Source organism: Boleophthalmus pectinirostris, unplaced genomic scaffold, assembly GCF_026225935.1.
Source record: "Boleophthalmus pectinirostris isolate CB_2022bp ecotype Guang Dong unplaced genomic scaffold, ASM2622593v1 HiC_scaffold_17, whole genome shotgun sequence".
NCBI lineage: Eukaryota > Metazoa > Chordata > Actinopteri > Gobiiformes > Gobiidae > Boleophthalmus > Boleophthalmus pectinirostris.
In genome coordinates this window covers 32,695,389-32,709,025 of record NW_026571115.1, presented here as the reverse complement: position 1 = coordinate 32,709,025, position 13,637 = coordinate 32,695,389, and the positions used below count along the sequence as shown (strand labels likewise).

Sequence of the window (13,637 nt, the reverse complement as noted above, 5' to 3'; positions counted from 1 at the left end):
GCTGTGGTTACAAGAGTCCTCAAAATGCAATTCTTCTTCCTCACCACACCATGATTCTCCTGTGTTAATGCTGCTGCTTCTGTTTGTGCTGTCCAGGCGTGGAGGTCCCATCTCCTTCTCCAGCAGTCGCTCTGGGCGTCGGCAGCTGCAGGTGGAGGGCACGTCTCTGGAGCTGCTCTCAGACGAAGAGCTGGAGAACAAGACCACAGACAGCAACGCCAACGAGACCCAGCCCACCCAGCCCAGCCAGCCCACTCCGGAGTAACTCAGCCAACCCAGGAGGGACCCAGCCCACCCGAGAGTGACCTTCTACCCCAGCAAAACCCATCCCACTCTGGAGTTATCTTATTCCACCCAGGAGTGACCCATCCCATCTCGGAGTAACTCGTACTATCCCAATGAAATCCCGCCCCAGAATAACTCAACTACAAATTACTGGAGTAGTCTTATACTACCCCGGAGTGACCCATCCCACCACTGGAGTGACTTATCCCACTCAGGAGTGACCCATCCCACCGAGGAGGGACCCATTCAACTCCGGAATGACCGATCTCGCCACCGGAGTGACCCATCCTACTCCGGAGTGACCTATCCCACTCCAGGGTGAACTGTCCCACCCTGGAGTGACCATCCCACTACCGGAGTGACCCATCCTGACCCAGAATGACCCATCACACCTCCAGAATGACCCATCCCACCACCGGAGTGACCCATCCCACCGAGGAGTGACCTATCCCATCAACGGATTGACCCATCCTGACCCAGAATAACCCATCTCACCCCCAGGAGTGACTTATTTCGCCCCTGGAGTGACCTATTCCACCCAGGAGTGACCCATCCCACCCCAGGAGTGACCCATCCCACCCCCGGAGTGACCCATTTTGACCCAGAATAACCCATCCCACCACCAGAGTGATTCATCCCACTCCGGAGTGACTCATCTGCCCCCCCAAATGAACCCAATTGGAGTAAAAATACAGCCCACTCCAGAGAAACCAAGCCACCAGGAGTGACCCATCTCACCCTGGAGTATCTAGTCCAACCGGATATAAATCCCAGCCCTCCTTAGTGTAACCCAGCCCATTCCGGAGAGAACCAGTCCAACTTGGGAGTAAAATCCAGCCCAGCCCACCCCACAGTGACCCAGCCCCTTACAGCCTTACACGTCCCCACACTCTCCTGTCTGTCTGCAGCGTGGCCCAGCACCAGCAGCGACGGAGAACACACGCACTTACTGTTGCCTTAAGGTTCAAAATTCCGCATTTATTTCCGCTCTTTTCCTTCTCAGAGCATTTCATTTACGGCCTAAGCACGGACACAGAACTGCAAAAGAAATGCACAAGTCGAGCGTGGAGTGGACCAGTGTTTTACCAGTGTTATCGCCGTTTAGCCCGAGTGGTACGGTACGGGGCTGCATGGTATGATTTGGTATCCTAATTAAAGCTTAGGGTTACCAGAATTTCAAAATAAAAAACTGGCACATCCTCGTTTTTTTGATGATTGGTAATAATAAAATTGTGAAATCAATGCGTAATTAAGAAAATAGTCACATTTTCTTTGTGTTTTGGCCGTTTTTAAGCAGATTTTTTTGTATTTTACCAAAACAAATGTCAATTTATGCCTCTTTTTATTGTTGGCAGGTATCAGATTAGTCAAAAATTGGTACACCTGGGCTCATTTCTTGTATAAAACTGGGAAAAATCAAGGTTTATAGATAAATCTGCTGGGACAGGGGGACACAGGGCACAAAACTGGGACTGTCCCAGGTAAAAACGAACATCTGGTCAAACTATTAAAGCTATACTATTAATTAATAATTAAAGAAGACATTTTTAAGTGTAAATAGCACATTTTGGCAAATTTACAACTTTTATTTTCCCCTCAAAAGTATTTTTAAAAGCGCTGTACATAATGTTTACCATCTTAAAAACAAAAGCTTAGGGTTACCAGAATTTCAAAATAAAAAACTGGGCCCATCCTCGTTTTTTTTTTTTTTTTGATGATTGGTAATAATAAAATTGTGAAACGAATGCGTAATTAAGAAAAATAGTCACATTTTCTTTGTGTTTTGGTCGTTCTAAGCAGATTTTTTTTGTATTTTACCTGACAATTTATGCTTCTTTTTACTGTTGACGGGTATCAGATTGGTCAAAAATAGAGACATCTGGGACGTTTATTGTAAAAATCTGGGAAAAATCTATGTTTTTGGATAAATCTGCTGGGACAGGGGACACAGGACTTAAAACTGAGACTGTCCCGGGTAAATTGGGACATCTGGTCATCATATTAAAACTATTTTTATATTGTTCTGTTCCCTCAATGAATCAAAAGTTATGTTAAGTTCTGTTATTACATGAGCCTACCTGTGTATAAAAACGCCTATAATAAAAATAGATATAGACAGAAATTATTTAAAGTGATGGTGAAGTGTCTTGCTCAAGGAATCAAAGACTAGTCAAAGCTGGGATCAAGAACGTAAACACCAAATTGCTAATAATTAAAGGTATAAATTAAAGTGTATATAGCACATTTTGGCAAATTTACAACTTTTATTTCCCTCTCAAAATAATTTTTTAAAGCGCTGTACATAATTTTTACCATCTTCAAAACAAAAAAACAAAACTAGTTCAGTCCAAAGTGAATTCTAAAGCATTCCAAACATCGTAATTATTATTATCCATGAGTTTATAAGCGCTTTTTTACAGCTATCAGAGGCTAAAGCGGAGGCTAATGCTAAAGAGGCTAATGCTAAAAACAAATAGCTAACACCGCGCTAGCACTAACTTCTAATAAAAACACTTCATTTCGCTACAGACACGACACAACAGTCTCATTTTGATGTTAAGAGCTGTTTTTTACAAAATATGTGTACTAGTCAAGACAAATTTAACTTAAATCTATGAAAGAAATCGGCTACAGTTTAGCAATACCGCTAGCGTAGCCGACCCGTACCATACCACTCTACAGCTAACATGTTTTTCTTTTTCTTTTTTTAAGTGTTCAACTATAATAAACCCAGTGTTATCATTTCTTAAAAATGTAACTGCATCGTTTTTAATCATGTGTATCATTTGTTTATTTGTTTTTCAAAATAAAATCAAAAATAAGAAAACAAAAAAACTGCTATTTTCTTCATTATTTGTCTCCAAAACCAAAATGAAAAAATGGAAAATGATTTTATTTTTTTTAATTTTTTTTTATTTTGTGTTTGAACCAGGACTGAACCAGTACTGATCTACGACTGATTGCAGGACTAAAATAGGACTAAAACAGGACTAACCCAGGACTGATTCAGGAGGAGTAAAACAGGACTGAACAAGCACTAAACCAGGTCTAAACCAGGACTGAACCAGGACTAAGTGTTGGGACAGGTCCGGAGGTGCGCCCACGTAAACTGTCGGGTGACCGAGACTGAGACCAGGACTGAGACTGGTTTAGTGCTGGTTCAGAACTAGTTTAGACCTGATTTAGTCCTAGTTTAGAACAGGTTTAGTCCTGGTTTAGACCTGGTTTAGATCTGGTTTGGTCCTGGCACGGTCCTGGTTTGGTCCTGGTCTGGTCCTGGTTCGGTCCTGGTTTAGACTTGGTTTAGACCCGGTTCAGTCCCGATTCAGTCCTGGGGTCAGTTCTGGTTCAGTACAGGATCAGTCCTGGTTTAGTCATGGTTTAAACCTGGTTTATTCCGAGTTCAGTCTTGGTTCGGTCCTGGTTTAGACCTGGTTTAGTCCTGGTTCAGTCCCGGTTTAGACCTGGTTTAATCCTGGTTCAGTCCGTTATCCATTTTTTCCATTATTCATTTAAACCCAAAATTGAAAACTGCAAAAATACGAATCATTATCTGTTTTTTCATTTTGGTTTTGGAGACAAATAATAAAGAAAATCTTAGTTTTTTTCATTTTCTTATTTTTGGTTTTATTTTGAAAAACAAATTAACAAATGACACACAGATTATATTTCGCTCTGTCTGCTCGGTTTTTCTTGCGTATGAATATAGAATTACGGTTTCATTATTTAGCATCAGTTTCTATGACGACTGTAGGTCATGTTCGACTTGTAAACCGCGTCGCCGTGTTTTGTCGCTTCGATGATGTACTCTTTTTTTTTTTTTCATATCAAGCACAGTATTTTCATAAAACTTTTTGCCTAGTATTAAGACGTATATTTGTGTAAGCTTGTATAATTCCTGTCTCAGATTGGGGGTTGTTTGTTACGGGAGGGTGCTTTGAATTTTCTTATGAACAACTTTTATATTTTTGGAGTTTACCGAGAGCGAAAAGATCCAGCAGACGACAAATGTATTTATATATCGGCTAATGCACGTGCTCAGTGAGGCGCGTGTACGTTTGTGAGTCGTACGCATTAAAAGTCTTTGGAGTTCAGCCACAAATGTCTCCTCTCTTGTTTGTTTCAATTAAAGGTTTTTAGTCATGTTTTAATGCTGTTATTTCCTCAAAATCATGCTCTGTGCCACGAAATGGAGAAAAGGGTTATGAAACGGTAAAACAAAACAGGTTCTTCACGATGTGCACGGAATTTACCGCTGACTTTCCCAGTTTTGTGTCTGAAATCACAAAATTATGTTTGTAATTCACGAAATGCAGTTTTTTCAAAATGGTTGGTCCTGGTTTAGTCCTGGTTTAGTCCTGGTTCAGTCCTGGTTCAGTCCTGGTGTAGTCCTGGTTTAGTCCTGGATGAGTTCTGGTTTAGACCTGGTTTAGTCTTGGTGTAGTCCTAGTTCAGTCATGGATCAGTCCTGGTTTAGTCCTGGTGTAGTCTTGGTGTAGCCTTGGTTTAGTCATAGTTTAGTCCTAGTTTAGTCCTGGTTCAGTCCTGGTTTAGTCCTGGTTTAGTCCTGGTTTAGTCCTGGTGTAGTCCTGGTTCAATTGAAGTTTAGTCCTAGTTTAGACCTGGTTTAGACCTGGTTTAGTCCTGGTTTAGACCTGGTTCAGTCCTGGTTTAGTCCTGGTTTAGTCCTGGTTTAGTCCTGGTTTAGTCTTGTTGTAGTCTTGGTTCAGTCCTGGTTCAGTCCTGGTGTAGTCCTGGTTTAGTCTTGGTTCAGTCCTGTTTTTGTCCTGGTTCAGTCCTGGTTTAGTCCTGGTGTAGTCCCAGTTCAGTCCTGGTTTAGTCCTGAGTCCTGGTTTAGTCCAGGTATAGTCCTGGTTCAGTCTTGGTTTAGTCCAGGTTCAGTCCTGGTTCAGTCCTGGTGTAGTCCTGGTTCAGTCCTGGTTTAGTCCTGGTTTAATTATTTTATGCGCAACTACAGCCAAATATGCCGTGCACAAAAAGGCATTATGTGATTAATGTAATGCATATTGTGAATTACAAATAATTACAAATTTACATTTCAGAATTACAGAATTTTGTGATTTCAGACACGAAACTGGGAAAGTCAGCGGTAAATTCCGTGCACATCATGAAGAACCTTTTTTGTTTTTTGTCCACGAAATGACACACATGTATTGTCTTTATCAGGGGTGCTCAATACGTCGACCGTGATCTACCAGTCGATCGCCAAGGTCGTGTGGGTAGATCGCCGTGTCTCGTCTCAGACTCGTGTTTGGACTCGGTCTTGTCTCTCACTCGAGGTCTGACACTCAACAAGTGCGATCATATTTCATTACGGCCGCTGCTGTTGGTAATAAACTTGTAGCGGGTGCAGGAGCGTGTGGGGCGTCTCAGTGCAGCCTGTGCGCTCATTTGAAACCCGCGGAGACTCTACGGCGCATCACAAACACACACGCTCCCTATGCACGGCTCGTCTGCGACAGCGTGTGCCCTCGTGTACCAGCGTGCATCACAGGGCAGGTTCAACTTCCTAAACATCCTACCTGTCCATCTGCCTCACGTCAGCACGCCGCCCCTCGCCTTTTCACGCTCTCGCTCCTTCCTGCGTACAGCGAACACAAGCCCCTCCCACAGTGCGGCTGATTAGAAGAGCAAGACCAAACGTGAAGCAAAAACCAGTCTAAATTTGTGTTCCAGTGTTGGCACAAAGCAGGTCTACAGCATAGAGCGGATCTACAGAACAGACCTACTGCCACATTTGGCTGAAGTTTGTCTAACAAAAGTGCACAAATGCATCTGTGTTTGTCACGATGTGCGTTTGGTTTGGTAAACGTGCAGAGGCTGGTAAATATCACTGCAAAACCAGAAAAGAATGCAACTCCAGTTTGGAACTTTAAAAAACAGGTTTAAAAATCTTCCTTCACTTTTTTCACAGTTTTGTGTAAAGTGCCAGAGGAAGTTCTCTTAAAGAAGAGGTTCTCAAACTGTGGGTGAGGGTCCAAAAAAGGGGCACAGAGTGTTTCAGTGCAGTTTGTTTGGCTTTGTATTAGGTAGATCTTTATGACTTGGTCATTTTGTAAGTAGCTCACATGCTGAAAAAGTGTGAGCACCTCTGGTCTTTAGGTTTTTGTGGACACGATGACAGTTCATGTGTGCATTCTGTGGACCAACGGCATCATGGGGTTTTACAATTCCATAACCATTTTCTCCATTTTGTGGCACAAAAGGCATTTCAATCACGACATAATCCCCAAACTGTTCCACCTTCTGATGTCATGAAGTGGTGGTTTTCAAGTTAACAGTGTTCTTTGACCTTTTTTTTTTCTGTAGAGATTGGCAACTCCACGGCTGAAATTATCCAAATGATTCCAGTGAAGGTTTGTAGAGTTTAAAACATGTATTATCACATGACATCACAAGGTGGAATGGTGTTTTTTTTAAGCCTAAATCTGCAGGGTTTGTGTGTTAAACATGTGTGAATGAAACAAAACACAACTCCAGGTTTGTTTGTGATGAGGAAACGACATTTAAAAGCAAAAAAATACACAACACACTCAGATGAGCGACGGTTCAAAAGCTTTTTTAAACATTTTTAAATAACGTTTTGGTATATTTTTCCTGCTTTGGACCACAGTATACAAAACAAGAAAAACATCTGACGAAGGCTTTTATTTTTTTTTTCCAAAACGCTCTTTAAAAATTAAAATTAAAATCTTTTGGACATCGGTCGTCTGAGTGTGCTGTGCATTTTTTTGCTTTTATTTTGCTGTTCCTTGCGTTTGTGAGTTTCATTTTAGGAAACAACATTTAACACCATAACATTTTCAATTTATTATAAGAAGGTGGGTTGAAATTTTGAAATCTACTTTTTTGTCCAGTAAATTTGAATATGAGGTAACAATAATGTGTTTACTTTCTAGAAACTGATAATGTCCTAATATCAGAAGGACAGAGCCTATGTAACTTTATAGAAGATCAACTCTATATCCAAACTTATCATCTACAAATGTTGAGACTTCTCATTATTTGTTTGGGATCGGCTCCACAAACGTGACATATTCATCTTATTTTATGTCTTAAAATGTGGCAACAAATATCACGGCTTTTGGGCTTGAATATTGGCATCACTTTCTGAAGCGACTAAACAAAATAGTTTAACTTTTGTTTATTTACACCAACAGAGAAGATGTTGAACCTTGTGCCTGTTTGTGTTTCCTGTGGATGGGCCCAGTAATCACAGATATGAACCATAAACAAACAAACAGCTCCACCGCAGAGTTCTGCCCTGACTCCAGCTCAGGTTAAACTAGAAGGTTGTGACCTCACATGAGCCCAGCTGCAGAAGAGGACAGGACAGAGGCAGAGGCAGAGCAGTGTTACAACAACAAGAGATGTTTCAGAGAAGATGTTTCAGAGAAGATGTTTCAGAGAAGATGTTTCAGAGAAGATGTTTCAGAGAAGATGTTTCAGAGAAGATGTTTCAGAGAAGTTGTTTCAGAGAAGATGTTTCAGAGAAGATGTTTCAGAGAAGATGTTTCTTTCAGAGAAGATGTTTCAGAGAAGATGTTTCAGAGAAGATGTTTCAGAGAAGATGTTTCAGAGAAGTTGTTTCAGAGAAGTTGTTTCAGAGAAGATGTTTCAGAGAAGATGTTTCAGAGAAGATGTTTCAGAGAAGTTGTTTCAGAGAAGTTGTTTCAGAGAAGTTGTTTCAGAGAAGATGTTTCAGAGAAGTTGTTTCAGAGCTGTGTTCTGATGAGAAGCCTTGATCAGTCTGGACCAGCACTGCGTTTGTAACGAGGTGGAAACTGCACTAATCTTGGTCACGTGACTCATAGTAATATCCTACTCACTTGATAATGATCCAGTCTGCAGAAGTGTGCGTGCGTGCGCGTGCGTGTGTCCGCTGGAGCCTGAGGAGCAGACAGAGGACACAGAGGAGACAGAGGAGACAGAGGAGACAGAGGAGACAGAGGAGACAGAGGAGACAGAGGAGACAGAGGAGACAGAGGAGACAGAGGAGACAGAGGAGACAGAGGAGACAGAGGAGACACAGAGGACACAGAGGAGACAGAGGAGCGGACACGAGCTCAGGTGAGACTGTGCACAGTTTATTTCAAAGCTTTTGCTTTTTGTCATAGAAACTTATTTATAGCCAAAGGGCACACGCTTTTAGCGCGCGAGAGCGTTTGAAAAGGTCAACAGGTCAATTCCTGACGCTGAACACTTCCTCCAAATGAAAATAAATGAATTCTAGTATGTAATCATTTGTCCCTGGGATGAGCACACGCGTGTAATCACAGTGAGTAACGCACGGCGTAAGTGCTGTGGTCAGCGCGCGCAGAGTGCTCCTGTATTGTTTGGAGCGAGAGCCACGCGCCAACAGCGCACGCGGTTAATTGCAGGGTCCGTTCGTGCTTCTAAAGTTTGTCCTGTGTGAAATATTCACATGCAAATGAGCAGCATGAATCACTGACGTGCGGCTCATATAAATACGGCCACACGGTGTGTTGTTGTCGTAGGCCCAGAGGCTCGTGCTGCTGCTGCTGACCGCCGCGGACAGGACGCTTCACCGCGGACCGCACTTTGGAGCAGAGCGGCTCGTGATGTCCGCAGTGAGCGCGCAGCCTTTCGTTAAACCCATGCAGTCTTCTCCCTCCGTGTCCCCGATCCAGAGGAGGCACACGCTCCCGGCCAGCGAGGTGCGCCCCCTCAACACGCAGGACGCCATCAGCGTCTTCGAGATCGAGAGAGAAGGTAAAGACCCGGGACATGTGCTCACAGACTGTTTTCATGAAGTCAGAGCGTTAACCTGACCAACCCGCACATGTTATACAGCCTGTAGACTGTTTACACACTACAGCCTACAGACTGTCTACAGACTGTGAAGTGTGTGCCAGTGTTTCAAGTTTGACGAGGGACACTTCAACCTTCTGACTCTTTCATCGACTGTATTTGAATTAGTTCAGTAGTTGTAGACTAGTGTTCTTATTTATTCAGTAGTTGCCTACTTAGGGGCAAACTTACTTAGGTCCAGGTCTGAAATATGTTTCCAACAGCAGCAGAGTGTTGGTTTTATTCAGACAGTGTGTGTTTGGAGCGTGCGTAAAAGTGGACCTCTGTGTGGACCTTTGTGCGTTGCAGCGTTCATCTCGGTGTCCGGGGATTGCCCGCTGCACTTGGATGAGGTGCGCCACTTCCTCACGCTGTGCCCGGAGCTCTCCATGGGCTGGTTTGAGGAGGGACGTCTGGTCGCGTTCATCATCGGCTCTTTGTGGGACCAGGAGCGACTCGCCATGGTAAGACACGCACAAGAAAACACAACCACAGGGAAGATTATAAAACTGTTATTGGGCTGGGTTTAGAATAGTTTTATTATTATTCATTTGAATATTTGATTTTGTTTAACCTCATTTCCTTGTGTATTTTATTAACTATTCAGTCTAGACTCTCCCTTTAGGACCATGTCATTGATCTTAGTGACCAAATGAACTTTATCAGAAGCTAATGATGAGTGTAAAAGTATTTAGAAGTACATGACTGAAGTACTCTGACATCATTCCCGCCCTGTCACAGTATCTTTACTTTCTCCTCTGTGTCTCAGGACGCTCTGACTCTGCACAAGCCGCGGGGCTCCACGGTTCACATCCACGTGCTGGCGGTGCACAGGACGTTCCGGCAGCAGGGCAAAGGGCCCATCCTCATGTGGCGTTACCTGCAGTACCTGCGCTGTCTGCCGTACGTGCGCCGCGCCGTGCTCATGTGTGAGGACTTTCTCGTGCCTTTTTACCGGAAATCGGGCTTCAGGTCCCTGGGCCGCTGCGCCATCACCGTGGCCAACCTGACCTTCACCGAGATGTCGTACCCCATCAGCGGGCACGCCTACATGCGCCGCAACAGTGAGGCCATCCGCTTCCCCCAGGGCCTCAGTGTGCACCCCCCTCTGAGCGGGGCCCCGGCCCTGAGCCAGACCCTGCCCCAGACAGAGGAGGGCAGCGAGGGCAGCGACGTATGACCCCCGCAGTAACACTGACGCCCTGCGCGAGCGCTCTGTATTTCACAGTAAAAGTCTCTCTGTTCAATGACTCTCTGAGTGGATCTCAGTTTCACTTTACTTTTAGAAATGTTGAGTTTCATTTTTCTCACGGCTCTTTCAGTCTGAGGTTGTGTCTGATCTCCACATAACCCTGAGTGTTTTGATTAGAAACGTACAGAAGTTTGTAATAAACAGATTGTCACAAAGAGTCTTCAGATCCCATCAGTGCTGACAGTGTTGTGAATGTGTGTAATGTGTGTGTGTGCGTGCGTGCGTGCGCGTGTAAGCCTCTGTCTGCTTACCTTTGTCACTCCCACCTGTGCGCTGACGTCAGAGCGCGCTATTAGCGCTTTAGCCGCTGTAAACGCGCGGATTTAGACGCGCTCGTGGCGCGCAGGGTCAATGACCTCATTATACTGACCCAGTCACTGGGCGCACTGGACTCCACTGCGCACTTACACTGGGTCATTATTACATTATTATTAGACTCATTGAAGGTGCGTGAGTGTGCACGTGTGGAGGTGCGGGCCGCGCGCGTCTCGTGTGTCTGAGGAGCTGAGCCTCTGATGGGGGAATAATCTGTGACCAGCCCCTGACTCACGTCTAATCCACTAACGGCCTCTGCGCAGCGTGGCCCAAGAACAAGTGGAACCACACACATATGTACACGCACAGGAGGTACAGTCACTGCCCCATGACCAGACAGTTTGTGGTTTGATTTAAAGTACCTGTTCAAATCCGCAGCAGTCTGGTGAACCCGCTGTTCAGATGATTCTGGAGCCTGAGGGATTAGTACTGCACATGTTTTAAGTGATTAGGGTGTCAGGAGCATCCTAAGGACACCCACCCACCCACAGAAAGGCCCTGTATGTTTGAGAATTGTACTTGGGCTTATCAGTGTGGTTGAGATGCATTGGAATAAATTTACATCAAAATTTAGTTGTGTTTTATTTCAAACCTGCAGCCAATCCTGAGTCAGTGCTAGTGCAGCCTCTGCAGCTCAGGGAGGTGAAGTCTGGAGGTCCTGAGCTTTCACATGAGGCCTGGTCTGTTCATATACTGAGAATGAGAAAAAAAGTTGTCCAGTGTCTGCAGGTGAAGGTGCTGGAAACCCAGGTTCAGTGTGATTGTTGTACTTTTTAACCACTAAGAGCACAGACCCTCCCTTTAAACTCTATAAATATCCTCATGCCTGCGTCCTGTGTGACTCCAGCTTGTTTACGCACGTCTGTGTGATTGTGGGGCTGCCTCCTGGTTCATTCAAAAAGGCAAATTAAACGTGTGCATCACAGAGGTCTAGAATTAGAGCCATCAGTGACCCAAAGCAGCGTGTCATTACTGTATTATGAGCAGCACTCAAGCCACTCACGGCCTTTTGTGTGAGCGCGGCCCACGTCACCCAGCGCTCACTCAATGAACGTGACCGAGTGTGTGGAGACCGCCTGACCCCTCCACGAGCTTTTCAGAATGATGAAAATAAACTAAATACTACATGGAATGGGAAAAAGAAATGAAACCTGTGAACACTAAATGGCAGTGGGAAGTGTAGAAGTACATGTCCTTGTGTCTTAACGACTTGTAGGTGGCAGAAGGGGAAAGCAGGTCTCCAGAGCGGCTCGTCATGTCCCGTAATCCCACAAAGTCCTCTCTGTGACGGGGTAATCTGTCCCACAGACGCCCCCCTATTGTGACACCTCTGCAGGGTCACACACACACACACACACACACACACACACACACGAGCTCAGTGAAGCTGTGAACTGAAGAAGTGAACTTGTTTACAGTACACATCTCGTTTCAAGGACGTTCTGCTGGAGTTACACATGACGCACACAGGAGGTACAGTCAATAAAGGTGGATTTGACCAATATTGAACATTAATGAGGATATTTTATTGTGTGAGTGATCGTGTCTCTGAACAGTTAGTATTACTCAAGTTTTAAACAATGAAAAACAGGAATTGAACCAACAATAAAAAGATACAGAAGTATTCCGATCTTTGCTGATTTATCACCCTTCTTTTTGGACAACCAAGCAATCATTTCTCTAGCCCAGGGGTGTCAAACATATGGCCCAGGGGCTGGATCCGGCCCTCCAAGACCTTTAATCTGGCCCTCGGCTGATTTTCTACTAAAATAATTTAATTATATTTTCTATTAAAATCTTGTTAATTTTCTGTGGTGTTTATCACAGCAGCGTCTCCAGCGTCTCTGTACGTGGCCCCTCCCACCAGAGCAGCACAAATGAAGACTTGTCTCTTTCCAAACGCTCTTAAAGGACGATCGTTTTGACTGTTGACCGTGACACCCTCATCAGAAAAATGTTAAAAATGAGAAAAGGGGAGCTGCATGCAGGATTTTCCAAGAAAAATTTACTTATTCCTATTTGCAGACAAGTTCATGTTAAAAACATCGTGTTGACATTTTTCTTAAAGTTTCAGGTTGTTCATGATATTATAATATTTTGTAAAAGAAAGAGTTCATCAATTAAAAAAGATTTCTGTAATAGATTTGCATTTCTTTACACAAATATTTGAACTTATTGTTATTTTTGGGGTATACATATGCCATGAGTTTTCTGATCCAGCCCCTTTGGGATCAAAGTAGGTTGGATACGACCCCCGGACCAAAATGAGTTTTGACACCCCTGCTCTAGCCTAGCATTTACTAACTGGTACATTAAGCTTTTCCCAAATTCCATAGGAAGAAGGGCAATAACATTTTTCCCATTGATGAAATTCACCAAACATTCTCTTTGTTCCGGCTTTAAATCCTCGATCTCGGGAATCATTGAAAACACAGAATGTCTGTCTCTTCGCTGATTGTCTGGTGCCCGAACTCTCACTTCCAGGGTTTTTGCGAACCGTCCAGTGTATTCTGTTTCCTGACCTAGTCACTGGACAGAAATGCAACTGAGTGGAGGCACTAGGTGGCGCCAGCCTGTCTGTCAAAATGATACATGGACAATGGGAAAAGGCATTTAATCCAAATTTTACATATTCAGCACAATACGTATACTTTCGAAATCCCTTGGGGAGCTACTTGGAAGGAGGTGGAGAGCTGCTGGTCGCTCCTGAGCTACAAGCTGGAGATCCCTGTATTAAATAATAAATGTTTCCTGTTTCTGCCCCTTGTGGCCAGAGTTAGTATTACTGATCTCGGTTGTAGTGCTGTTTGTAGAGGGACACCTGTGGACAGTGTTGGGGAGTAACAGATTACATGTACCAAGGTTACGTAATCAGAGTACAAATTATGAGTAACTGTATTCAGTTACAGTTACTGTTTCAGTGAGTGGGTAATTAGATTAGTTACTTTGTTGA

At 44.0% G+C, this 13,637-nt stretch overlaps 2 protein-coding genes across 2 annotated transcripts in view; both read left to right on the top strand.

Annotated features, from left to right (window-relative positions):
• Positions 1-4,379, top strand: part of LOC110172213 (myosin-10-like) — a 249,049-nt gene extending 244,670 nt beyond the window's left edge. The window contains exon 41 of the mRNA XM_055152335.1: positions 97-4,379. Coding sequence (XP_055008310.1) covers positions 97-265 — 169 coding nt within the window. The 3' untranslated portion in view covers positions 266-4,379. The remainder of the gene's footprint in view (positions 1-96) is intronic.
• Positions 4,380-8,888: 4,509 nt separating this feature from the next.
• Positions 8,889-10,358, top strand: LOC110172214 (serotonin N-acetyltransferase-like). The gene is made up of 3 exons (XM_020938044.2): positions 8,889-9,039; positions 9,427-9,581; positions 9,887-10,358. The coding sequence occupies exons 1-3, from the start codon at positions 8,889-8,891 to the stop codon at positions 10,295-10,297; spliced, it is 717 nt and encodes a 238-aa protein (XP_020793703.1). The 3' UTR covers positions 10,298-10,358.
• Positions 10,359-13,637: the final 3,279 nt, after the last annotated feature.